This window comes from Nyctereutes procyonoides, unplaced genomic scaffold (genome assembly GCF_905146905.1).
Source record: "Nyctereutes procyonoides isolate TBG_1078 unplaced genomic scaffold, NYPRO_anot_genome, whole genome shotgun sequence".
In the NCBI taxonomy this organism is placed as follows: Eukaryota; Metazoa; Chordata; class Mammalia; order Carnivora; family Canidae; genus Nyctereutes; species Nyctereutes procyonoides.
In genome coordinates this window covers 39,570,532-39,596,280 of record NW_026575131.1, presented here as the reverse complement: position 1 = coordinate 39,596,280, position 25,749 = coordinate 39,570,532, and the positions used below count along the sequence as shown (strand labels likewise).

At 47.7% G+C, this 25,749-nt stretch overlaps 2 protein-coding genes across 2 annotated transcripts; one reads left to right on the top strand and one right to left on the bottom strand.

Annotated features, from left to right (window-relative positions):
* Nucleotides 1-312: 312 nt before the first annotated feature.
* TRAIP (TRAF interacting protein) lies at nt 313-24,877 on the bottom strand. The gene is made up of 15 exons (XM_055344821.1): nt 24,680-24,877; nt 17,032-17,089; nt 16,430-16,513; nt 14,226-14,265; nt 13,535-13,662; nt 12,230-12,324; nt 11,632-11,745; nt 10,804-10,891; nt 10,130-10,219; nt 9,603-9,691; nt 3,518-3,673; nt 1,669-1,717; nt 1,265-1,414; nt 1,093-1,143; nt 313-893 (listed from the first exon to the last, which is right to left on the bottom strand). The coding sequence occupies exons 1-15, from the start codon at nt 24,775-24,777 to the stop codon at nt 774-776; spliced, it is 1,410 nt and encodes a 469-aa protein (XP_055200796.1). The 5' UTR covers nt 24,778-24,877; the 3' UTR covers nt 313-773.
* Nucleotides 22,554-22,978, top strand: LOC129522505 (small nuclear ribonucleoprotein G-like). The gene is made up of 3 exons (XM_055344822.1): nt 22,554-22,724; nt 22,841-22,861; nt 22,946-22,978. Exons 1-3 carry the CDS (start codon nt 22,554-22,556, stop codon nt 22,976-22,978), a joined length of 225 nt encoding a protein of 74 aa, XP_055200797.1.
* Nucleotides 24,878-25,749: the final 872 nt, after the last annotated feature.

Genomic DNA, 25,749 nt, shown 5'->3' with positions numbered 1-25,749 from the left:
TGCTTGCTCTGAATTCCCTGTATGGCTATACCTGTTTACCCGTTTGCTTTCCAGACCATGCCATTTGGGCTGTGCCCATGTTAGAGACTGTGGACAAAACTGCAGTGATCTCATTCCTGCTGGAGTCTCCTTGTGCCCTATGAGGGGGCACATGCCTAAGGGTAGGACTTCTGAGTCTGAGCCCAGGTGAAGGTCTCACTTTAGAAAATTATTCCAAATGTTTTCCTAAATGTTGGTGCAAATATATATATATATATATATATATACTCCCAGAGCCAGAAAGAAAAGTCTTTTTTATTTTACATAGAAATCTTTCCCTCCTCATCCTCTCCCCACCACCATCCCCTCATTCCCCATCCTGCTCAGCTCTGGCCATGCCCAGCAGCAAGTCAGAAGTAGGCACAAGCTTGGGCAAGCTGAAACTACCCAAGAAGCCCCAAGCACTTTGGTTCACAGTCAGCAAAAGACCTTAGTCTGGAGAACCAGAAGCACGCAGCCATATCTGGCTATAAGTAGGAAACTTTGACAAGGAAGAAGTCCTGCTGGTCTCACATCAGCAGTCACATGTAGGCCTGGTATAGCAGACCCAGTATGGTGGGGGTGGGCAGGGTAAGTGCAGGAAAGCACAGTCTTTGGGCCCCACCTTTTTGTTTACACTTGCCCTTGGGACTGTCTTGGAAGATAGGTCATGCCCCCCAAGCCCCCTGCTGAGCCAGTCCTGACCTATAAGTTAGAGGCATATATCTGGATATCGATCTGGCTCACTGTTCTCACTACCACAGAAAGGTGTCCAGCTTGGCCTGGGAGGGAGGGAGCACTGTCTTCGCCCCAACTCTCTGCTTAGTCTTGGGTTTGGGTTTCACAGGCAGTGGGCGGATCATAGTTGTGTCAGTCTGAGGAAGATGTCAAGGAAGAGGCTTAAAGAGGAGACAGCAAAGGCTTAGACTTGAGGGGTGGGCAGCTCTGCTATACTGAACGAGGTCCGGCTCTGCACACCTGAGGCTACAGCCACTGCCAGGCTGGGGGCTGGGGGTACAGGTGAGAGATGGTGTGGGTAGCTCAACTCAGCCCAATGTCACAGAACAAGGATACAGGTTGGATGAATTTCGTCCGACCTCCAAGCCCATCGAAGCCTGTCCTCACCTAAAGTAGAAGGAAGAAGTGAGTGGGCCAAGCTGATAGGCCAGGGGGCTGGCTCTTCCCTGTACCTCCACTCCCACCCCAGAGAGGGCTGGCACTTGCCCCTGTGGGAAGCCATACTCACTGCATCTGTGCTGCGGCAGGGCTCTATCTTGGCCTTCTTGGGCTGTTTCTGTTTTAGGATAGCATTCCGGATAAAGACAGGAAAGGCACTAGCTAGCTCCTCATCTGGCTCTCCCACACAGCGCTGGCCGCCCAGTGAGAGCTGGGACTCCTGGAGGGGAGACCCCAAAGCCAGACTTGAGGAGCCCGACGGCAGGAAAGGAGGGGGTGGGTAGTGGTGGTGGAGCAGGGCCAGAATCTCTGATGTCTCACCCCTTACCCAGAGGCTGGAAGGATAATGAGTAGAGTTTCCAGGGTGGCTCCAAAGTGTTTTACTCCCAGGCCAGGAGTGAGAGACCTTGCCCTCTCAGAAGCCCAGCTTCACACAGAGTCCTGGCAAAGGATGGTGGCTGCCTGAATTCTTACCTGCTTGGGGCCTTTAGGCATCTTCTTGGGGATGTCCTGAATGGGAGAGCTGCGAGAATGAGACATGAAGGCAAGCAGGTGAGCAAGACACGGGGCCAGGCAAGCCAGGCTCAGCACATGGCCCCTGGGGAGCCAGCATGTGGCATGGCTTCTGTAAAGGCTGTGTGCTGGGCAAGGCATCTCAGTAAGCCCCATCCCAAGTGCAGGTTTGGGAACAGCTGGACAGCTGCCAGAGTGGAGGAGGCAGGGGAAATTGTGCAACTTTCCAATCTTGCGGCTCTTAGCTTGGAGCTGAGCCCATTCCAATGGGGCCCTTAGCCCCAATGCCTCAGACACCTCACAGTGTCTTGGGCTTTATGTGAGGCTGGAGGCCTAGCTGATTCACCACCCACAGGAAAAAAAATCAGTCATGTCCCATACAGGCAGAAGGCACCTCATGAGCTCAGACTTAGCCCCATCTGCCCAGAGTGGGGCCACTACCTCCATAAGACCCTCAGTAGATAGCTCATAAAGTGCTCTCACAACACAGGGCTAGGCCATCTTTCTAGATAATCTGTGCAGGCAGGGTCTGGGGCAGAATTGATCATAGCCCAAAGCCCTGGCCTTTCACTCCCAGCTCTAGAACTAGACACAGTGTTTCTATCCCATTCCTGGGTACACTAGCAGCTGAATACCTTCTCCTGGTATTTTCCCAGTTGGGTAGAAGGATGACCCTGGGTCAACCTAAAGCTGACCCTGTGGCTTCTCAAAGCCATGAGGACAAGGGCAAGATTGGGCCCGTCAGCTTTGGACACCTCCTCCCCTGCGCCCATAGCTTGTAGTGAGGCTACATGATGACCATGGGAAGGTTCTCCACTTGCTCCAAGCTTGACCCTGGGGAGGCTGATTCAAGGTGGAAGCATCCTGGGCTCCCTCACATTCCCTCAAAGCCCCTAAAGATGATAAAGATTGTCTCACTCTTTACAGCTAAAGAGAAAACATGAAGAAGCCAGGGCTTGCAGCAGGCACTCATAGGTCCCTTGACCACAGCCCATATGCCCAAGGTTTGTTTTCCACCGCTACCTAGCCTGCCTTGTATGACACAGGTGCCTCCAGCCCTGAGGGCAGGGAGAGGTGGAGAGCCTGCTGTCCTCTCCCCAGGCTTCTTCCACCTTTACTGCCGAACACCTCAATTTCTTTCTCTCATGTCCAAACTCTTGATTAAGAGGAAACCCACTCAACCCTTGACCCCATTACCCAAGCAGCATTTACCTACATGTATGTACAGGAGGAGTTCTTGTCTCCCTGATGAACCATATTTAATCTGCCTGCCCAAGCAGACAACTTCCCCATTCCCAGTCTACTGGGCCCCTGGAGCAGGCCCCACCCATCCCACTACAGCGCCACCTAGCTTCTTAAGCCTGGTCCTGTGGGACACCCCCTTGGTGGGGAACTGGGCTCAATGATTTGAGGTAGTCCTTATGCATGAGCCCAAGAGGTGCACGATGGAAGAGGACGTTCAGAGTCCCTGGGGCAGGACACTGGTAGACAGGCATTCAAGGTACAGACAGTACACACCACCCCCCATCACCAACCTAGATCTGCCCCTACTGGAACCCCTGTTCTCTCCAACTCACATCACAACACCTTTGCTTGAAGGGTGAGAGTGGTAATTGAAACAAGCAAGAAAAATGCTTTGTGCAGAGTATTCAAGAGTGGGAAGAAGAGGTGGTCAGAACCAAAGTCAAGGCCAACCCCAGCTGACCCTCACTGCCCTGTCAGCCACTTGGAGTGACAAGGGCAGGGCCTGCAGAGATCTCTTGGTCATCCTCCCCTGAGGATGTGAACAGGGACAGGGACTACCACTTACTGTGCTATCTCTTGGCAGAACTTCTTGGCACGGCCATGCTGGATGCTGGAAGATTGGGCTGGAGGGGTGTCAACATCAAAGGTGGCATTGAGGTCAATGTCATCACCGAAGGCTGGTCGCCGAAGCTTCAGGCTCAGCATCTCCAAAGGGGCTGGGCTATAGGCAGAGATGGCCTGGTTACTCTGGACCACCGTGGCAGTCCAGAAGGACAATAGCCCTGAAGCGTCAGAGATGGCTTGGTTCCAGGGGTCTGGAACTCACAGGTGGCTCAGGGCCACCCTGCAAAGAAGTCTGACTCTCTACAGAAAAAAATCACTCGGCTTAGTGCTTCACACAGTCATGGGACCAGTGAAAGTCTTCAAAACATGGAAGGAAGCAAGCAAGCAAGCAAAACACACACAAAACCTAAGCATACAAACAAAAGGCTACTGCCTTTTGACAAAACAGCTTCATTTATCAGAACGCAGAGCAAGGGGCAGTCAGAGATGTGACCACAGACTGGCATGAATGGCAAATGGCACAATATTGGAAATGGTCAAATGACTCCCCTAGGGGGCTGACACTTTCACAGCTTGAATATGATGCAGAAATTAAAATAGTGTTTCCAGAGTGTAAACTTAATAACATGGGGGAAATGCTCATATGTTACATTTAAAAAGTAATATGAAACTCTGTGTATAACAGGTGATAAAAGAAAAAACAGACTAGTTGGGCTTCAAAAAAATTTAAAATTGTGTGCATCAAAAGACACTGTCAGGGCACCTGGATGGCTCAGTCAGCTGAGCATCTGACTTTTGGTTTTGGCTCAGATCATGATCTTGGGGTCATGGGATTGAGCCCTCCATCAGGCTCTAGGCTCAGTGTAGAGTCTGCTTGTTCTTCTCCCTGCTGCCCCCATACACACACACTCTCTCTCTCAAATAAATAAATAAATAAATAAATAAATAAATGAATAAATGAATGAATGAATAAATGAATAAATGAATAAATGAATAAATGAATAAATAAATAAATAAAATCTTAAAAAAAAAAGACACTGTCTACAGAGTAAAAAGGTAATCCACAGAATGGGAGAAACTATTTGCAAATCACCTCTCCATAAAAGACTAAAATCCAAAATATAGACAGAACTGAAGCTCAATAATGGAAAACAAACAACCCAGTTCATAACTGGGCACAGGACTTGAATGGACTTTTCTCCAAAAGATCTACTGATGGCCAGTAAGCCCACAAAAAGATGCTCAATGATACTAGTCATTAGGGTGATTCAAATCAAGACTTCCATGAGCTACTACTTCATACCAATTAGGATGGCTGCTATAAACAACAACAAAGACCCAAACAAACAGAAAATAACAAGTGTTAGTGAGGATGTGGTAAAATTGGAACACTGGGATGCCCAGATGGCCCACCGGGTGGAGCAGGAGACTCTTGATCTTGGGATCATGAGTTTCAGCCCCAATTGGATGTGGAGATTACTTAAAAAAAAAAAATCTTACCAAAAAAAAAAAAAATTGGAATCCTTGTGCACTATTGGTGGGAATGTAAAATGGTACATCCGCCGTACAAAATAGTACAGCAGTTCCTCAAAAAATAAAAAATAGAATTACCATATGATCCAGCCATTCCACTTCTGGTTATATATCCAGAAATGAAAGCAGGATCTCAAAGAGATTATTTGCACAGCCACGTTCATAGCCACATACTCACAATAGTTAAAAGGTGGAAGCAACCCAAATGTCCATCCACCAGCAAATGTACAAGCAAAATGTGGTATATAGGGGCAGCCCTGGTGGCCCAGCAGTTTAGAGCCGCCTTCAGCCCAGGGCGTGATCCTGGAGACCCGGGATCGAGACCAACGTCAGGCTCCCTGCATGGAGTCTGCTTCTCTCTCTGCCTGTCTCTGCCTCTCTCTGTGTCTCTCATAAATAAATAAATAAAATCTTTTTAAAAATGTGGTATATACATACAATAGAATATAATTCAGCTTTATTTATTTATTTTTGTATATTTTTTATTGGAGTTCGATTTGCCAACACATAGTATAACACCCAGTGCTCATCCCATCGAGTGCCCCCCTCAATGCCTATCACCCAGTCACCCTGTTCCCCTGCCCATCTCCCCTTCCACCACCCCTTGTTCGTTTCCCAGAGTTAGGAGTTTTTCATGTTCTGTTACCCTCTCTGATATTTCCCACTCATTTTCTCTCCTTTCCCCTTTAATCCCTTTCACTATTTTTTATATTCCCTGTATGAATGATAATTCAGCTTTATAAAGGAAGGAGGGGCACTTGGGTGGCTCAGCTGTTGGGCATCTGTCTTTGGCTCAGGGCATGATCTGGAGCTCAGGGATCAAGTCCCACATAGGACTCCCTGTGGGGAGCCTGCTCTGTCTATGTCTCTGCCTCTCTCTGTCTCTCATGAATAAATAAATCTTAAGGGCAGCCCCGGTGGCTCAGAGGTTTAGTGCCACCTTCAGCCAGGGGCGTGATCCTGGAGACCTGGGATCAAGTCCCACATCGGGCTCCCTGCATGGAGCCTGCTTCTCCCTCTGCCTGTGTCTCTGCCTCTTTCTCTCTGTGTCTCTCATCAATCAATAAAAATCTGGGATCCCTGGGTGGCGCAGCGGTTTAGTGCCTGCTTTTGGCCCAGAGCGCGATCCTGGAGACCTGGGATTGAATCCCACGTCGGGCTCCCAGTGCATGGAGCCTGCTTCTCCCTCTGCCTGTGTCTCTGCCTCTCTCTCTCTCTCTGTGTGACTATCATAAATAAATAAATTAATTTTAAAAATTTTAAAAAAATAAAAATCTTTTTTAAAAAATTAATAAATCTTTAAAAAATAAAAAATAAAAAGGAAGGAAATACTGGCACCTGCTACAACATGGATGAACCTTGAGGATTTTGTTACGGAAAGTAAACCAGTCACAAAAAAGACAAATGGCATATGATTCCACTTACATGAGGTATTTAGAGGAGTCAAAATCATAGAGACAGAAAGTAGAATGGTGGGTCCCAGGGGCTGGAAAATGGAAGCTATTATTTAATGAGTACAGAGGTTCAGTATTTCAAGATGAAAAGCGTTCTGGAGGTGCCTGGTAGAGATGATAGCACAACATTATGTACATAATGCCACTGAACTGTGGTCGCACTCAACAACGACCTCTTTGCTAAGTCCGTATTTTCCAAATTCTCAACAATGAATATGTTAGTACTTTTATAAAGGCAGAGGGTGGGGGTGGGGGTGGCAGTGGTATTCTATTAGAAAATTGCAGCCACTAGGATTTTTCTAGCCTACCCAGGCCTGGTGGGGCTCCCTAGCTCCTATGGTCAGAGAACTCTGGGGAGTGGCAGTGCAGCCCCAAGAACATCCTCTATTTCCTTTCCTTAGGGACCTTTCCATCAGGGTTGCCCAAAGCCTTGCTCCCACAGCTCAAGGACAGAAGGATGCACTATGAGGGTATTAGTCTCCAGCCAGCAGCCCAGTAGGGCACGCAGATTGGAGGAAAGGGAACTACCTGCAACAATAAGCAATGTGGGAAGCTTGGACTATCTCTTCCTTTCCCTGGTCAGGTCCCTGGGCCTGCCCCTTCTTGCCTGCAAGTGAAAACAAAGGTTGCACAAAGCTACCTCAAAACCAATGCCATGGGAAGCCTGGGTGGCTCAGCGGTTTAGTGCCGCCTTCAGCCCAGGGCGTGACTCTGGGGACCCAGGATCGAGTCCCACGTCGGGCTCCCTGCGTGGAGCCTGCTTCTCCCTCTGCCTGTGTCTCTGCCTCTCTCTCTCTCTGTATCTCTCATGAATAAATAAATAAATAAATAAAATCTTTAAAAAAAAAAAAAAGAAAAACAAACCAATGCCATGCTGGTTGCTTTGCTTCTGTCTCTGGCTCCCAGCATAAAGCAGCAGCCAGAAGCACTCATGGCAGCATTTTTGTAATGTCTGTTATTTGGCCATTATCTAATTCGGCCATCATCAAGCAAGTCCTCTGCCACTATCTACCACCCTCAAGGGTCAACAAACCTCATAACACCCTACCCTCCACCATGCCCTGGTGTGCCCCAGCCCTGAGAGCCAGGGCTCACCCCTCACTCAAGCCTCTAAATACAAATGGCACAAGCTTGACTTCCCTTGTCATGGAATTTGGCCTGCCATGGTGTGTGGCTGGGGAGGTTTAGGGCTTGGCCATCTAACCTTGTAGTTTGTCTACCCCCTGGAACATAATAAGCTCCAAGAGGACTGAGAGGGCCCGACATGCAGCACGCCCTCAGTAAGAACTTGTTATAGAAGTCTAGGCTTTACTCTGGTGAAAAGTGGTAAAGAAAGTAAGCAAAAGCAGGTATGCGAAGTCCCTGGCAGCCTAGAGACATCCCTCACTGTGGAGGCCAGACACAGAGTGCAAGTGTGTGGAAATACCGTGAGGTGCACGGAGTGGGAAGTGGACAGAGCACCTTGGAGCTTGTAGAAATCAGCCTTGAGTGATAGCCTAGGAAAATAATTTCTACTTCTGGCATTGAGGCAGCTCCAGTTCTAAATGTCTGACCACATGAGATGGTCTTTGAGACTCTCAGCTTCCTATGAGCCAAGCTCCTGACAGAGCCCTTGTGCTACCTGGGGCTTCCAGGCCAGCATGGCTAATGGTCTCTGAGGGTGGAGTGGGGGAGAAGGACCAGACATGGAATCTACTTTGTCAAAATCAGCAACACACTGGACCTCACAGAGAATCACATGCTCATCACATTTCCACAGCCGTTTCTCAGTCCAACCCAAACTGAGGTGGGCAGGGAGCTCTGGCTCCATAAAAAGACACTGGAGGGTCTAAGGTAAGAAAGGAGAGAGTTGAGGAACTAAAGGTACAATGAGGATGAGAGGAAACTGGCTTGTTGGCACTCATTCCCCTGTGCAGATGCTGACCAGGTACTATGATGTGGGGAAAAGAATGTATGTGTAAGGAAGCCAGTGGTAAGGAACACAGATCAAGATGCAGCTCCCAGTCTACATATTAGGTGGCCCAGGCTCTGGTAAGACTCTAGAGCACCTCTATGGCCCATGGCATCTGACACAGTATCTAAATAAATATCACCTGTGCAGAGGAGGGTGCACTTACTCCTGCTGAGGAGGGTAGGTAAGGCTCTGCAGGGCAACTGACCCTTTTGTGTTCACAGGAGCTGACATAGAGAAAGGCACAAAAGCAGGAAGGCAAGGTATATTCTGCTGTGTCAAACAGTATGATTTGGCCAAGGCCTAAAGATCGACTACCATTCATGGGCTGGCTCTGGGAATGTCTCAGACACAGTGCCAAGAGGTCTAGAGTGTTTGGTGGGGGTAGGAATGACGTGAAGCCCCAAGGGCTGATAAGCTGGGCAGGCAGGAGGAGTGAGAGGATGGGTCACAAGCCTCATGGGGAGGTGGTGGCAAGGGATAGAATCAGGAGGCACCCGCAAGGGTTAGATGGATAGATTCCAGCAACTGGATGTCGGGAAGAAGAAGCATAATGATTTTCCAAAGGACACTGAGAAGTGGCTCAAATAAAAGCCTGGACCACTGGGTTATGTGCTTTCTGTCAGGGCCATCAGCTGGACAGCTAGGCAGGACAGCCCTGAGATGCTCTTAGCCAGTGGGCGTGGCTTCTGTGAAACCCTCAAGAGGAATGCTCAGCCAGTCGGGGTAGGGATATTCATCCCTCTGCCTTTTGGCTCCCTCTGCCGGCAGCTTTAATGCACACAGTCCTAAGACCAGTGGGGAATTATTTTGGTGACTGGTTTCATGTTTGTTTCAGAATCTGGGGCACAGAGATGCATTTGGTAAGAAATGCAGAAACAGGATGCCTGCAGACAGTCAATGCTCCTGACCCTTCCGTGCCTATCCCGAGGTCCTCTTTGGCCTACCTTGGCCTTTCCTTGTCAGAGCCCAGAACTTACCTCGAAGTTGTTTTCCAACTAAATCTTGGCTATGTCCCAGGGCAGGAGGCCCACAGCCTTCAGGCCCACATGGACCACTCACCCAACCAAAGTCAAGAGTAGGGAAAACCCTTATTAGGGAGTTCTTCTAGCTTATGACCCTTGCACCACCCCAGAAGGTCAACAAACCTCTCTAAAACCAGGCGGTTGACAGTCTCACTGTCCACTGGTGGCAGGTTCAGGGTTTCCTGTAGCATCGTTAGCTTTTTTCTCAGGCTCTTGGGGAAGGAAAGAGAAGAGCGTGAAAGCAAGGCTGGGGCAGCAAGTCCAGAGAGACTGCCAAGGGTGGGAACAACATGCATGACAGGTAAGCACACTGGGAACAGAGCAAGGCCTAAACCCCCAACATCAAGCTCAGGAGGCCAGGATCACCCAGCCTCAGAACCCCTCTCTGGTGAAGCCTCTCCTTTGATGAGGTTCTATCCCTAGGGATATAGATACAGGACAGATTGTAGAAGACCCATGGTGCTGCCTATCCCCTACTGAGGAGGTCTAGGGACTCCAAATCAGAGTCAAGGTATACATCCTGACCCACTCTGGCTCAGGAGGATGCAGGGAACCCAGAACCACCAACACAGACTGGGGCAGAGGCTCCTAGGCTCTTGGAGGACACACAAACTACCCCTCATTCCTGTCTAGCCAGGGATGTCCCTTACCATGATTTCTTTGTCAGCACTCTGTAAATCCTTCTGGGCCGACTTCAGCTCCAACTTGGTCTGATCTAGTTCAGAGTAGACTGTCTGCAACTATAAGAAAGTATGGGCAGTAAAGGACAAGCCAGCAGGTGGCCACGTGCTCTACTCAGTGCATGTTCATGGGAACCCAGTGTCCAGAAGAGTCTGAGGACACATGGGGAGGCCCTGGCTTTGTGGGGCCTGTCAATGCCCATCTGGAGTTGCCTAGGATCTAGGGCTGAGTTCTATATCTGACAGCCCATGGATGCACCAGTCCCAGAAATAAAAGAGCTGTGCTGACTGAACTGGGTTCCAAGTATGTTCCTCCTACTCTGGGCCTGGTACAAAAACAGGCCTTGGACATTGTCACATTTGGGACTTGTGCTCTTCAGCCAGTTGAGTTACCCAGGAGCCAGGAAGAATAGAAGGAAGCGTAAGTGTGCATACACTGGGGGGAGGGGGATACCTGCATGACCTGCCACCCTAAGTGGACAAGCCACAAAGCCAGAGCCAAGGCCCAGTAAGCAGTCTCTCTGAATCACCCAACAGCCCCATGCAGTCTGTTGCACATCAGGCCCCATGGCTTTGCTCGGGAGACAGGAACGAGCAGGACAAAAGGAAGCCACCTCTCCCTCCCCTTCTGCCCCCACTGTTACCTTGTTTTTGGAAGAAAACAAGTCCTTCTTCAGTCTGTCAGCCAGCTCCCCTGAGGCCTTCCGTGCCTCTTTAAGGTTCTCATACTCTCTATGAGGGGGCCAGGAAAAGAGATGTCAGAATGGGACACCCAGTGGTCACACTGCATGAGAGCACCAAACACACACAAAGCCCAGGTTGTCCCCTCAGCCAGTTCTCATTCCAACTCTGACACCTGAGCCCAACAGGGTGGTGCCACAGAGGGTCCTGCAAGGAGAGCTGGGAGTCTCTATTCCCTGCCTGTTCCACAGGCACTGGTGATTTGAGAGGGTGTGCAGGAAGCCCTGCCCTCACTAAAGGCTCACAGGGAGGCCCCCTAGACCACGTGGCCCTCACAGAAGACATCTGGGATCCTCCGTGTCTCTCAGCCAAGTGGCTTCCTTACCCCAACCTCACATCCACAATAGTAGAGAATCTGAGCCAAATTTCTGATGCAGGTCAGGCAGAGTCGGTAAGTGTTGATGAGAAACGGGCTCCATTCATCATCATGGGCTTATAGGTCAGAAAGTGGTGCCAACCTTCTTAGAAATAACTTATATTCACACCTGTTCTCTTGATAACCCTATGAGGAAAGTTATTACTATCTCCATTCAGGAAGCTGTGGGTCAGAAGCTAAGAAACTGGCTCCAGGCCACACGGTGAGAGGTGGGGTCAGGGTTCAACCTGAGGCACCATAGCTCCCAAGCTCGCCCCTTCACGCTGCCTGCTCTGCTTTATAAGAGATGAGCAGCAGACAGAGAGGGTGCCATGGCTTAGCTCCTGGACTGGGCCAGAGGGGCCAGAGTACACACTTCTTGAGGGACACGCAGTACACAGCCAGCTGCTCCACCGCTGACTGTCCCACACCCATGTCTCGGATCATCTCCTCCACTTCGGGCCTCTGGCTCTGGAGTAGGAGCTCAATCCTGAAAAACACCCAGCCCACGGCATTTAAAATCCGGAGGCTGATGGGTAGGTACCCAGTGCAGCTCTGCTTTCCTTTGCTGCTGTTGCTATGGTGACAGCCTGGCCTGCCAGCATGCTTTAGCAGGCAGGTCTACCCAAAGAAAGGCCCCACAGTAGAGCTAAACACAGCTGCAGGGATGCTGCTGGGGAAGAATGGATGCTGATAGGTCCTCAAGGTCAGGGGTCCTTGAAGAAAGGTTTCTGGAGCAAAAGACCTGCCAGGTCACTGGGCCACAGGCAACAGGAACAGGTAGGAGTGAGGCAACATCCCCCATGGAAGCCAAGCAAGGAGACCTGGACCCACACCCTGCTAGCCTGAGCCCCATGTGGCCTATGGAGATCTGAGCCACAAAAGTGACCCAACCCCTACTGCAGTCCTAAGAGTTGGGCCACCTGGGGGCCATAGAAGCAAAGGCAGAGAGCAGTCCCCTGCTCCAAGCTCACCGCTCCATGGTTTTCATCTTGCTTCTGAGTCGGCGCATCTCCTCTTGCACTTGTTTGGTCTCATCCTGCTGCTGCTCCAAGTACTTCATCTGCTTCTGAAGGGCAAACACACCCATGCCTACCTGTTGCTTAGAGGATCCTAGGGACCATGGCTAAAGTCATCCTGAGAACTCTACTCTAGCATTGTCTTCTTTTCCAAATGCTAATAACCATGCATCCCAAGCCTCCAGGAAGGCAGGCTCCTGGGCCCCACTCTGTCTTGTGCTTTTTCTGCTATGGGGCCCTACGCCAACTGCTTCCTCATCTCCCTGCTTGCTTCCTCCTGAGATATGTCTTACCACAGGCACATCCCACTGCCACTATCTAGAGGCCCACTGTGGGCTGCCAAGGTCCTGTGGCTAAGGGCTCATGGTGCATATTGTATGGGAAGCTGAATAAACACAAATCTAGGTATCATTACCCACCACCTAGACCCATGGACAGTTACCAATCAGGATAGGAGAGCTCAACCAGAGGCAGCTGGCCAGGGTGCCCTTAGCACAAAAGCACTCCATCTCTGACCTGGGAATGCCATCAAAGACTCCTGCTCTGCAACCAGGTACTGATTCACTCCTTCCCTCCCACTGGCCAGGCCATGTGATCCAGCCCAGCACCATGCAGGAACAGAGACAACGAATACCCTGGGGCTCTGTATTCACAAAGATGGCTTCCTTTCCTTTTTAAATGGCATCCAGCAAGCACCGCTCCTTCTTAAGAGGCCAGAATATCAATTGTGGGTACAGATCAATCACCTCATGCCCCTTAGAGAGCAAGAGGCTCACGAACCCAGGCTGATACAAAATTCATCTGGGTCTAGAGCTGCTTGCTTTGCAGGCTTTGATCTGCCTGGTCAGCTTAGCACAGCTGACTTCAAAGGCCCCCTGCTCCTCCTTGGGATGCTGTTTGATCTGGCTCCAGAGAGCAGCCCAGCCAAGGACTAGAGTGCTAATGGAAGGTTCTTCAGTCTGGCTTCATCCGTGGAGTACAAACCACTTTTGGAAACAAGGTCCAGTCTCACTGAGGTCTTAGCTGAGCTGGCCCTCCAAGAAGCACTGGGAAGGCCTCACCTCTTCAGACTACCTAATACAAAATCCTTAAGTGCAGCCAATACAGTCCTTTGCTTAGAGGCTTAAAGAGTATGATATGAGAGGCCTCAGGAAGAAGGGGTTTGCCTCCATCTTATAATCGTACAATCTAAGGTAATGACCAAGGCAGAGCCAGAAGATAAGCCCAACCAACTTTTGCCCACAAGACCTGGTGACCCACCTTGAGGGTGGAGCATAGCATTTCAGCCTTGTCTAAGGCACTCTGTAGAGATTCCACAGTGGCATTGCGCTCTTCCAGCGTATCGCGCAGCGTGTCGATGATGGCTTGGCTGTCCTTTTTCTCCTTCTCTGGAGCAGGGGCAGGAAGGTGAAAGGCCCATTAACCCATCAGCATAAAACCTGAGCCCTTGGGTTCTAGCACCCCACCCTAGAGCCAGGTAAGAAACAAGTTCAGGTCAGAAGTTGGAAGGCCTGCTTCTCTCTGGCCGCACTAAACCAGGGAAGCTAAGCCAGAGTTTCTTCATTCAAGGGATGAGACCCTCTTTCTGCTGCTTAGAACTACTTGAGTAAAGATTTCACTGCTCCCCACTCCTGTGGGTCTAGTTAATTCATTATCTTAGAACCCAAGCAGAGTTCCTGCCAAACTCAGTAGCCAAACCCTCTCCTAGAAATACTCTGTCCCATTAGGTAACCCCCTCCCAGCTTCAGTCCTGGGCAGGAAGCCTCAGAGAAGAAGCTCATCAGCGTAGGTGGACAGCTTGAGGCACCTCCCTCTCCCTCCTTTCCTGCCAATCACAAGACCTGGCAAAACTCTTGGATATACAAAGCAGGGAGAGCCCCTAGCTCCACCAGAATTCCCCAAGCACCTAGGTCAGGGGCTTCCCAGGGCCCCTTGTCTCTTACTAACTCACCTTTCAGGGAAAGCTGGGCTCTGGTATTATCCAGTTCATTCTACAAGGCAATATCCACAATAAGAAGCAGAAAGGGGGCAGCCCTGGTGGCTCAGCGGTTTAATGCCGCCTTCAGCCCAGGGCTTGATCCTGGAGACCTGGGATCGAGTCCGGCGTCGGGCTCCCTGCGTGGAGCCTGCTTCTCCCTCTGCCTGTGTCTCTCATGAATAAATAAATAAATTCTTAAAAAAAAAAAAAAGAAGCAGAAAGGGATCATACCTGGCTTCCACACAGAATCCTGGAAGGCTTGCAGGAAGACCCATGAGGGGACAATGAGGCCTGTAGGTCCAGGGAGGCAAAGACCCTGCTATATGTCACGGCCAACCAAAGCCAACAGTGAAGAGACATGCCTTGCTTTCTCTATACTTTTTTTAAAAGTAGGTAAGATGGAGGGAAAAAAATCTCAAGTACAAGACCCTGCGACAGGGAAAGAGGCAGAACAAGGGCAAGAGAAGTAAAGTGGGACCTGTGTGGTCAGTCTCACAGCAGAGGCTTCCATCACTTCCGTGGCCCTGTGCTGGCCCTTAACTTCTCCTGGCTTCAGCTGCACTCACTGGGGACACAGAGTTGGGATGACCAAGGACCTTGGGTCACCACTCCTTCCTTTCACCCCGGGTCCTGCTTACTTCACAGTCTACTTCTCTCCACGCTCTAAGCTGTCTTTTTGCACCACAAATCTTCCAACCCTAATAAGGTAGGTAAATGGGGACAACTTTGTGTCTTTGGATGAAACCTCATGTGGGGCTCTAACCATACTATCATGAGGGTCAAATGAACCTCTCAAAGCCCGTGTATAAATTACAGAGCCACTGCCACCTAGAGGCTAGGGCTGAACTGAGCCCAGTTCCCATTCAGGAGTCCAACACGCCCATAGGCAAAAGAGGCTTTCCATAAGCAGGAAAAACAGGCACTGCAGAAATGAAAGCCTTGGCCAAGGGTTCATGGTGGTAGCTGGGTGGAATCCAGGCAAATCTTCCTCCAGGTCACCCTTTCTAGGTCAATACAAGACTCAGAATTTCACATGTGACCAGTACTAAAGCCCAGTCTCAGTAAATGGATAAGCGCCCTGCTGTCAAAATCCCCACCCAGGACTTTTGTTGGCTGGGCTGTTTAGTGTAGGCAGAACATCCTCAAATGCAAGTGGTGGGTAGAGAAGGGCATACATGGGCTACCAGAAAACTGACACCAACTCAAAGCTCCCCCAGGTTCCCTGGCTCCTACACCCAAGCAAGGTGCCTGCAAGCCCTTTCTCCAAATTACTCAAGATGTTGCCTCTCTGTCTCCTAGATCTGGGTTTGAAAGCCAGAAAGAAACGAGCTGCCTTTGTTGTCTTTATCACAGAGAGGACACAGCTTAAAACCAGGAGCAGTTACCATGACGATGAATATGTTGGCTTTAAACAGAAAAGCTCTTCATTCTTGAAGCAGTATGGTTCCAAGGACATCACCACACCCTGGGGCCAAGGCCAAATGAACCCTGGGCTGACAGATGCCCAGATGCTCAGAGTCCAGGTACACTAAAAACCCCAACCCCACTTGCTCAAGAAGCTGTGGCCAATCCAGCCCCCTGGTGCACAAAGGAAGTTAAATATTGGACTTGAAGGGAAGAAGTGTAGGAGAGAATCCACCCACTCTCCCCTGGGTTTCTACCCCGGCTTACATCCTGATTCCAAGGGTTCTACCCTCTATTCCTGGTCTGGGAAAGACCCAGGCATCTGCATATATACCAAGCTTCCTCACAGTTTTGAGGCACAGCCAGATTTGTGAATAGTGGGTCTACACATCTTCCCTGGCAGAGGACTAGAAGAATTTCTAATCTGTCTCTAATTGTCCAAGCAGCATAGTGGGCTGGGAAAGATGGCCATAGAACCTCTGCAAGGTTAAAGAATCTTGGGAGAGACACTAGGGCCTTTGGTGAGAATTGCTTTGAAATCCCAAGGGAGAAGGCTCATAGTCACATGGCTCCTTTCTTCCCTAACAGTGTATTTCTCCAATGACCAGGTCTTGTCATCACTTTTCCTCTGCTCTACTCCCCTCTGCCTTGAAACCTCTACAAATCTCCCTCCAGATACCATCTTCACCGTCTACATACCCACCCTGGGTGGGAGCAGAAAGTAAATTCTCAGAGGGCTTGGAGTTCAGTAGAATGACATAAATCCCAGGTACCTTTAAGAATTCTGCATCTAAGACATTCTCCTCCTCTTGGGCGAGGTCAAAGAAGAGTTTATTGATAATGGTTCTTCTGCCAACCTGGATGGAAGGACAAGATAGAGTATGACTGTATAGCTGGGTCATGTGTAAGGAGGACAGGGATGTACATGCACCTACCATGTGACCAGGCCTGTTATCAGGCCTAGCTTTTCACAGCACATCCCTTGGAATGAGATGAGTTCTGTAACCCTATAGGTAGCCCCAGCTGGTGCCACTGGTTTGGTGGTTACTAAAGTCATGTCACAGACCCATGTGGTAACTGTTCAAAAGATATCCCAACTCTAGATACTGGGCATTGAGGATGAGGAAAGGCAAGGAAGGAGGACAAATTTACCTAGGTGAAGACCAGCCCACGCAACAAGTCCCTCTGCCAGTTACTCTTGGGCATAAGTGGGCCTCCTGAGCCACTCAAAAGCACAAGGCTTAATCAGCCTCAAACCATGACGGTCCAAAAAGGTCAAAGATGTTGTTCAGTTTCAGAGATCTTTCCTTATTCCTACTCCCTGGCAAGGAAAAAGATGTCTTCAGCTGAGGTGTTTTCACCCCACTGCCCTCACCTGGATTCGGCACTGTGGGCAGGTCCGACTTGGTGCTGTCTCAAACCACTGAATGAGGCTGGAATGAGAAGCAGATAAGCAGACTAGTGAGTCCTCGCTTGGCTAGAGACATATAGGCCAGGTAGCAACCCTGACCACAACAGCATCTGACTTCTTCTTCGATCCAATGCCTGACCACATAGGAGGGCAGTACCACAGGTGGTACTGCACATCCCACAAGGCCTCACTGGTACAAGCATTCTGACCAGTTGGCCCTTTTTTTGGCCCTGTTGGTGTAGCACCCCGCACCCCTGAGCTGCTCTTTTGTCAACATCCTAGGCTTTGACTAGAGAGCAGCAGCCACAACCCAGGGTCCCTCAAAGATAGGGATTCTAATAACACCCCTACTTTAAGCAGGGACTCCAAAGGGCTACACTTTCAGAATAAGGGTAAACTAGAAGTAAATGCAAGTAGTCGTAAAAGCAAAATACAGTCCAGCTTTGTATCATTTATCTGAGTGGTCCAACAAAACCTCAAGCCTTAAATTTTATTTTATTTTTTAAAAGATTATTTATTTATTCATGAAAAACACACACAGAGACAGAGGCAGAGACAGAGGCAGAGGGAGAAGCAGGCTCCATGCAGTAAGCTCAATGTGAGACTCAATCCCGGAACTCCAGGATCTCGCCCTGAGCCAAAGGCAGATACTTAACCTCTGAGCCATCCAGGCGTCCCTCAAGCCTTAAATTTTAATTAGTCTCCTACTAGTAGACTCTCCCATCAGGGATCAGGAGAAAGAGTCCATCTGTTTCTGGTAACATCTGGAAGATGATACCATCATCCCAGGTCTCAATTTTTTTCTATAAATAATTTTCCATATATTATAGGCAAGATAAATTCAAAGCTGGAATACTATACGGCAATAAAAATGAACAAATCTACAGCTATGAACAATATTATGGATAAGTCACATACACATAACATTGAGGAAGAGAAGCCAGATACATAAAAGGTATATTACGTGTGACTCCATTTACATGAAGTAAATGTTTTAGTTTTTTTAAAAAACTAAATAGTCACACAAGGAAAAAAGCATTACAAGTACAAATCAGAACATGTGCACAAAGACTTTATGAGAATTGTCAGATACAGCATTACACATTATGCTAAGGAAATAAAAATCAAGACTGAAAGTATCAGTAGAGTGTGTGACTCTTGATCTCAGGGTTGTGAGTTTGAGCCCCGTGTTGGAGGTTGAGTTTATTTTAAAAAAGAAAAAATATATCAGCAGAGAACTACAGGACAAAGGGTGACATAAAATTTAATAAGAACCAAACAAATTCTAAAATAAAAAATGGGGGATCCCTGGGTGGCGCAGCGGTTTAGCGCCTGCCTTTGGCCCAGGGCGCGATCCTGGAGACCCTGGATCGAATCCCACATCGGGCTCTGGGTGCATGGAACCTGCTTCTCCCTCTGCCTATGTCTCTGCCTCTCTCTCTATGTGTGACTATCATAAATAAATAAAAATTTAAAAAAAAAATTAAAAAAAATAATCCCATTTAAAAAATAAAAATAAAAATAAAATAAAAAATGACCAAAATTAAGAATTCAGTGGACAATGTTTTGGGTTTTTTGTTTGTTTGTTTGAAGATTTTATTTATTTATTCATGAGAGAAACAGAGAAAGAGGCAGAGACACGGAGGGAGAAGCAGGTTCCCTGAGGGGACTCTGATATGGACTTGATCCCAGGACCCTGGGATCACACCCTGAGCCAAAGGCAGATGCCCAACTACTGAGCCACCCAAGTGCCCCTTGATGGACAAGTTTAATGGCAGTTTAGGCACGGTCAAAGAATGAGTAAAATGAAAAGATAGGTCAGAGAAAACACTGAGAATTAAAAAGAAAAATAAGAGAAGATAAAAAATATAGAAGATATTATGAGATGGTCTAGCTCACATATAATGAGGAGTTTCAAAAAGAAAGTATTAGGTGGAATTATGCACTTTCCCCAAGAAGTCTATGTCCTAATTTCTCAAACCTGTGAATATTTTACCTTATACGACAGTAGTAATTTTGCAGATATGATTAAGGATTTTGAGATGGGGAAATTATTCAAGTGTACCCCCATGTAATCACAAGGATCCATAAGTGAAGTAGGAGTGTCAAAGTCATACAGAGAGATTTGAAGATGGAGAATAGGGTCATGAGCCAAGAAAGGCATATCCCCACTTACTAAGATTTACTACAACCCTGTAAAACCGTTTTGGACTTCTGGCCTCTGGAACTACAAGATAATAAATTTCTGTTGTTTTAAACCACCAAGTTAGGGGTGCCTGGGTGGCTCAATAGGTTAAGCATCCACCTTTCACTGTGGTCATGATCCCAGGACCCTAGGATCAAGCACTACATTGGGTTCCCTGCTCAGTGGAGAGCCTGTTTCTCCCACTCCCTATGCTGCACCCCCTGCTCACCTGCTCACGTGAGCGCACTCTTTCTCTGTGTCATAGAAATAAATAAAATCTTAAAAAAAAAAAAACTAAATCACAAGTTAGTAGTTATTTATTATAACAGAAATGAGAAACTAATATGAAAAGAAAAGAGATAATGGAATAGACAATACATGAAAAGATAATGGCTGATGGATTTTCCAAAACTAATTAAAGAAACCATTCCATAAGTAAAAGAACAGTAGTGAGGGGATACGTGGGTGGCTCAAGTGGTTGAGCGTCTGCCTTTGGCTCAGGTCGTGATCTTGGAGTTCCAGGATAGAGTCCCGCATCGGGCTCCTACATGGGGCCTGCGTATCCTTATCCTCCCTTTGCTTAGGTCTCTGCCCCTCTCTGTGTCTCTAATGAATAAAGAAATAAAATCTTAAAAAAAAAAAAAAAAGAACCATAGTGAATCTCAAGCAGGATAAGTAAAAAATGGTAACAAAAAGGGAGTTGAGGGATCCCTGGGTGGCGCAGCGGTTTGGCGCCTGCCTTTGGCCCGGGGCGCGATCCTGGAGACCCGGGATCGAGTCCCACATCGGGCTCCCGGTGCATGGAGCCTGCTTCTCCCTCTGCCTGTGTCTCTGCCTCTCTCTCTCTCACTGTGTGCCTGTCATAAATAAAAAATAAAAAAAAAAAATTTAAAAAGAGAGTTGAGGGATCCCTGGGTGGCGCAGCGGTTTGGCGCCTGCCTTTGGCCCTGGGCGCGATCCTGGAGACCCGGGATCGAATCCCACGTCGGGCTCCCGGTGCGTGGAGCCTGCTTCTCCCTCTGCCTGTGTCTCTGCCTCTCTCGCTCTCTCTGTATGACTATCGTAAATAAATAAAAAATTTTAAAAAAAAAAGAGAGTTGATGTGGCTATATTACTATTAGACAAAATAGGCTTTAAGTCAAAAAAGGTCACAAAAAACAAAGGACTTTAATATTGATAAAAGGTGTAATCCAACAAGAAGAAATAACAATTACAAACATACATGTACCTAACAACAGAGCCCAAAAATATATGGAAAAAAACTAGAAAGAATTAAGAGAGAAATATTTCTACAATAAAAGTTGGAGATGTCAATACCCTACACTTTTTTTTTAAAGATTTTATTTATTTATTCATAGAGACCGAGAGAGAGAGAGAGAGAGAGAGAGAGAGAGAGAGAGAGAGGCAGAGACACAGGCAGAGGGAGAAGCAGGCACCATACAGAGAGGATCACGCCCCGGTCTGCAGGCGGCGCTAAACCGCTGCACCACCGGGGCTGCCCCTACCCTACACTTTTAATAATGGATAGAACAATCAGACAGGTAATCAATAAGGAAACAGAGGACTTAACATAAAAGAACTAGAAATAAGACACAAATACTCTACCTATAATCACAGCAGAATACACATTTTTCTCAAGTGCACATGGAACATTCTCCAGAATAGACCATAAGTTGGGCCACAAAACAAGTATTAATAAATTTAAAAAGGGATGCCTGGGTGGCTCAGTGGTTGGGTGCCTGCCTTCGGCCCAGGGCGTGATCCTGTGGTCCTGGTTTAGAGTTCTGCATTGGGATCCCTGCATGGAGTCTGCTTCTCTCTCTGCTTATGTCTCTGCCTCTCTCTCTCTGTATCGCTCATGAATAAATAAACAAAATCCTTAAAAAAATAAATTTTAAAAGATTAAAATCATACAAAGTATCTTTTCTGATCACAATGGAACGAAACTGAAAACCAGTAACAGGAAAAAAAAACTGGAAAATTCACAAATACATGTAAGTTAAACAACCCACACTTAACTGATGGGTCAAAGAAGAAATCACAAAGGAAATTAGAGAATACCTTGAGATGAGTGAAAATGAAAACACCACATACCAAGACTTACGGAATACAAAGAAAGCATGCTAAGAGGGAAGTTGATAGCTGTAAAAGCTAACATTAAAAAAAAAAAAAAAAAGACTGGGATCCCTGGGTGGCGCAGTGGTTTGGCGCCTGCCTTTGGCCCAGGGCGCCATCCTGGAGACCCGGGATCGAACCCCACGTCGGGCTCCCGGTGCATGGAGCCTGCTTCTCCCTCTGCCTGTGTCTCTGCCTCTCTCTCTCTCTCTCTCTGTGTGACTATCATAAATAAATAAAGAAAAAAATATTTTAAAAAAAGACACCCATTAGGTAACTATTATAAAAAAACAACAAGAACCAAAAATAACAAATGTTGACAAGGATGTGGAGAAATTGGATCCTTGCGCATTGCTGGTGGGAATGTAAAATGGTGAAGTTGATATGGAAAGCAGTGAAGCACTTTTTCAAAAAATTAAACACAGAATCACCATATTCATTCAGCCATTTCACCTCTGGGCATAATCCAAAAGGAATGAAAGCAGGGACTTGTACAGATACTTCTAAATCAATTCATAGTAGCATTACGCATAGTTGCAAAAATATGGAAACAACCCAAGGTCCATTAACAGATGAAGAGATAAACAAAATGCATTTCCATACAACTGAATTTTAATCATAAAAGGAATGAAATTCTGATAACATGCTACAACATGTATGAATCTTGAAAACGTTATGTTTAGTGAAGTTAAGCAAAACTCAAAAGAACAGGGATCCCTGGGTGGCGCAGCGGTTTAGCGCCTGCCTTTGGCCCGGGGCGCGATCCTGGAGACCCGGGATTGAATCCCACATCGGGCTCCCGGTGCATGGAGCCTGCTTCTCCCTCTGCCTGTGTCTCTGCCTCTCCCTCTCTATCTGTGACTATCATAAAAAAAAAAAAAAAAAAAAAAAAAAAAATTTAAAACTCAAAAGAACAAATATTGTATGATTCCACTTATACAAGGTACCCAGAATAGGAAAATTCAAGGAGACAGAGGGTAAAAATAGACATTTTCGGGGCAACAGGGAGGGGGTAATGGAGAGTTGTTTAGTTGGTACAGTGTTTCTGTTTAGAATGATGGAAAAGTTCTAGAAATAGATATTGGGTATGGTTATATAGCTTTGTGAATGTACTTAATGCCAGTGAGTTGTACACTTAAAAATGGTTAAAAATGGAAGGCATCATTAAGCTCACCAAGTAACCAACATGAGCAAAGCTCACCATCCCAAGTTAAAAAAAAAAATTATGGACAAGAAGTTATCATTGAAATTAAATGGTGGCAGATATGTTCGAGGAATACCGCTTGGATTTGACCCTTTTAAGAATCTTGTGACAGATAAATGTGTGCAGATGACAACTAGTGGGCAACAGAAAAATATAGAATGGTGGTAACATTAAAGAATAGCATAATCAGGGATCCCTGGGTGGCGCAGCGGTTTAGCGCCTGCCTTTGGCCCAGGGCACGATCCTGGAGACCCGGGATCGAGTCCCACATCGGGCTTCCGGTGTATGGAGCCTGCTTCTCCCTCTGCCTATGTCTCTGCCTCTCTCTCTCTCTCACTGTGTGCCTATCATAAAAAAAAAAAAAAAAAAAAAAGAATAGCATAATCATATTAGAAGCCTTGGAATGAGTATAAACAATGACTGTGTTCACCAGAGAAATCAATTGCTTTCACGTGTCCCTCTCCAAAGGGTCCATTTTATTATGATATAAAATTGAGTCATACACATTTTCATATTGAACTTCTTTGTTAAGTAAACTTTTGTGATAGTCCAAAAATGGTTAAAATGGTAACTGTTATGTGATATATAATTGACCACAATATGGGCATCCCGGGTGGCTCAGCGATTTAGCACCGCCTTCAGGCCAGGGCCTGATCCTGGAGACCCAGGATCAAGTCCCACGTTGGGCTCCCTGCATGGAACCTGCTTCTCCCTCTGCCTGTGTCTCTGTCTCTCTCTCTGTGTGTCTCATGAATAAATAAATAAAATCTTTTTAAAAAATTACCACAATAAAAAAAAGAAGCTCTTTTACAATAGCCAAATATGGAAGTATAGCATGTATATGCACACACGCACACATAGGAATATTACTCGGCCATAAAAAAGAATAAGATCTTGCTATTTGGGACAACATGGGTAGACCTAGAGGGTATTATGCTAAATGATATATAAGTCAGGGATTTCAGTTATATGTGGAATCTAAAACACAAAATAAAGAGGCGTCTGGGTGGCTCAGTTGGTTAAATGGCAGATTCTTGATTCGTCTCAGGTCATGATCTCAGGGTCCTGGGATAGAGCCCCCACATGGGCTCTCCACTCAGCAGGCAGTCTGCCTCTGGATTCTCTCTCTGCCCCTTCCCCTCTCTTAGGCATGCGTGCTTGCTTGTGCTCTCTAAAATAAAAAAAAATAAATAAATCTTGAAAAAAAAAACCACTAAACTAAAAAACAAGCAAAAAACCCAGACTTGTACAGCATAGGAAATATGCTCAATAATACTGTTGTATGGTGACAATTATGGTGGTAAGCATCGAGTAATGTATAGAATTGTTGAATCAGTATGTTGTGCACCTGAAACTAATATAATATGGTATGTCAATTATATTTCATTTTTAAAAAGGGGCCAGTCCAGGGCACCTGGGTGGCTCAGCGGTTGAGCATCTGCCTTCAGCTCAGGACGTGATTCGGGATCCAGGATTGAGTCCCTCATCGGGCTCCCTGCATGGAGCCTGCTTCTCCCTCTGCCTATGTCTCTGCCTCTCTCTTTCTGTGTCTCTCATGAATGAATAAATAAGAATCTTAAAAGGGGTGGGGGGGCAGTCCACAGCTGCTCGAGGATCTTTCCTCATCAGCTGTACATTCAAAGGGTCAGCAGGACGGCTTGATCAGAGAGCACCTCCTTGCCCTTCCATATTAACTCGGGCTTCTTGGTGTCAGTGAATACACTGGGATGTCTGGCCAACGAGATGACTCTGCGTAGAATAATCCCAAACCATCAAGCACAACAAATCGGATAGTCAGAGGCCTACCAGGTAATCTCGAAGAAATAAAAGGCCTCGTTAATTTGGAGAAATTTCACCTCCATTCGTACTAATAATGAGCCCCCTACTTTATTTTCACTGAACCAACTCTGTTACCCTGGACTCAGTTCAACTGTCACCTCCTCTGGGAAGCCTGCCCTGATCCGCCTTTGCCCAGGTTGGAGACCGACCGTGGGGCTCCGACTAGTGCCGTCTTTATCACTGTCCGGGCTCCACTCGGAGACCTGACACCCCACAGTCCTGTAGCGGTACCAGGCAGAGGGCCCGGCCCCGCCACTGCGGTCACTCACCACTGCAGATGGAAGGTGTGGCCGCAGTGGATGGCGGCCACATCTCGGGAGTGGTCGAAGAAGTCGGAGCAGATGGTGCACAGCGCACGGATAGGCATGATGACGAGCCTAAAAGGGCACAGGCGGGCAAGGAAAACTCGGCCGGTCCAGCTTCACGGCCGTGCGCCCGCGTCCCGGCTGGCTTCAAATTTGGCTCCACTGAGGAACTTCCAGGAGCGGACCGGAAGTGGTAATAAGAAACATGGAGGCGGAGCCTGAAGGCTGGGTCCGGATTGGACGAACCACAGGGGGCGGGGCTTAACGGCCGGAGAGAATCCCGGGGCTGAGCGCGAGACTGGATTTGTCAGTGGTAACTCTCCTGTGGCTCCCGGAAGGGTTCAGCACGTACCCGCAGCAGCTACGCCGCGCCACGGGCCCCTTTCTGGGGCAAGACACGGCTTCACGGTCCGAAGTCAGATCCGGTGCGAGGCGCTGTTCTGCTCTCAGCCCTGTTCTGTCAGGGCAGTCTTCTCTGCACTTCGGGAGAGTCGAGAAGACCGAAGCCGTACGGGAATGGGACGACGGTCCCGATGGAGTGTGGCCCGCTGGGCTCTGGGCAGTGCTCAACCACTCGCCAGAAGCCCCGAAACCCGTAGTTCCCACAGACCAAAAGAATGCTCCACCCTCTCAGCCCTCGGCTCTGAGTTATCCTAGAAAGATGGACACAGGTCCTAATCCCTCAGGACACCCCAAGCTTACTCTGGCTTTATCCAGGCAAGGCATGAAGATCCCTCAGTTTGAAGGCGGCAGGGCCAGAACCCTGACTTTAACTTTTAGTTCCTAGAAGGATCAGCATGGCTCCAGACTGTAGTGGGATAAGAATCCTGGAGGCCCAGATGCTTCACAACTAGCAAACCCTTTTTCTGATTCCCACATCAGAGAAGTTATCTTTGGGGTCTTCCCTCAGAAAGAGCAGCATACTTGGTGAATTCACCTGGGCCAGTCACGACTGGAACAAGTCTTCCTAGGGGTTTTCATGCTTTACTATTTTTAGCAGTGTTACTACCCTCATCCGAAAAGAAATCTTTTGT

What these genes read in the sequence shown, in the direction of transcription:
- LOC129522505 (XM_055344822.1), top strand. Translation starts at nt 22,554, where the DNA reads ATGAGCAAAGCTCACCATCCCAAGTTAAAAAAAAAAATTATGGACAAG. An exon ending in CTAGTGGGCAACAGAAAAAT is followed by an intron (nt 22,725 to 22,840) that starts ATAGAATGGTGG and finishes ATCGAGTCCCAC; the next exon opens with ATCGGGCTTCCGGTGTATGG. An exon ending in TCGGGCTTCCGGTGTATGGA is followed by an intron (nt 22,862 to 22,945) that starts GCCTGCTTCTCC and finishes AAAAAAAAAAAG; the next exon opens with AATAGCATAATCATATTAGA.
- TRAIP (XM_055344821.1), bottom strand. Translation starts at nt 24,777, where the DNA reads ATGCCTATCCGTGCGCTGTGCACCATCTGCTCCGACTTCTTCGACCAC. An exon ending in TACTGCGTGTCCCTCAAGAA is followed by an intron (nt 10,892 to 11,631) that starts GTGTGTACTCTG and finishes GCCCCCTCATAG; the next exon opens with AGAGTATGAGAACCTTAAAG. An exon ending in TGTTTTCTTCCAAAAACAAG is followed by an intron (nt 10,220 to 10,803) that starts GTAACAGTGGGG and finishes ACTTTCTTATAG; the next exon opens with TTGCAGACAGTCTACTCTGA.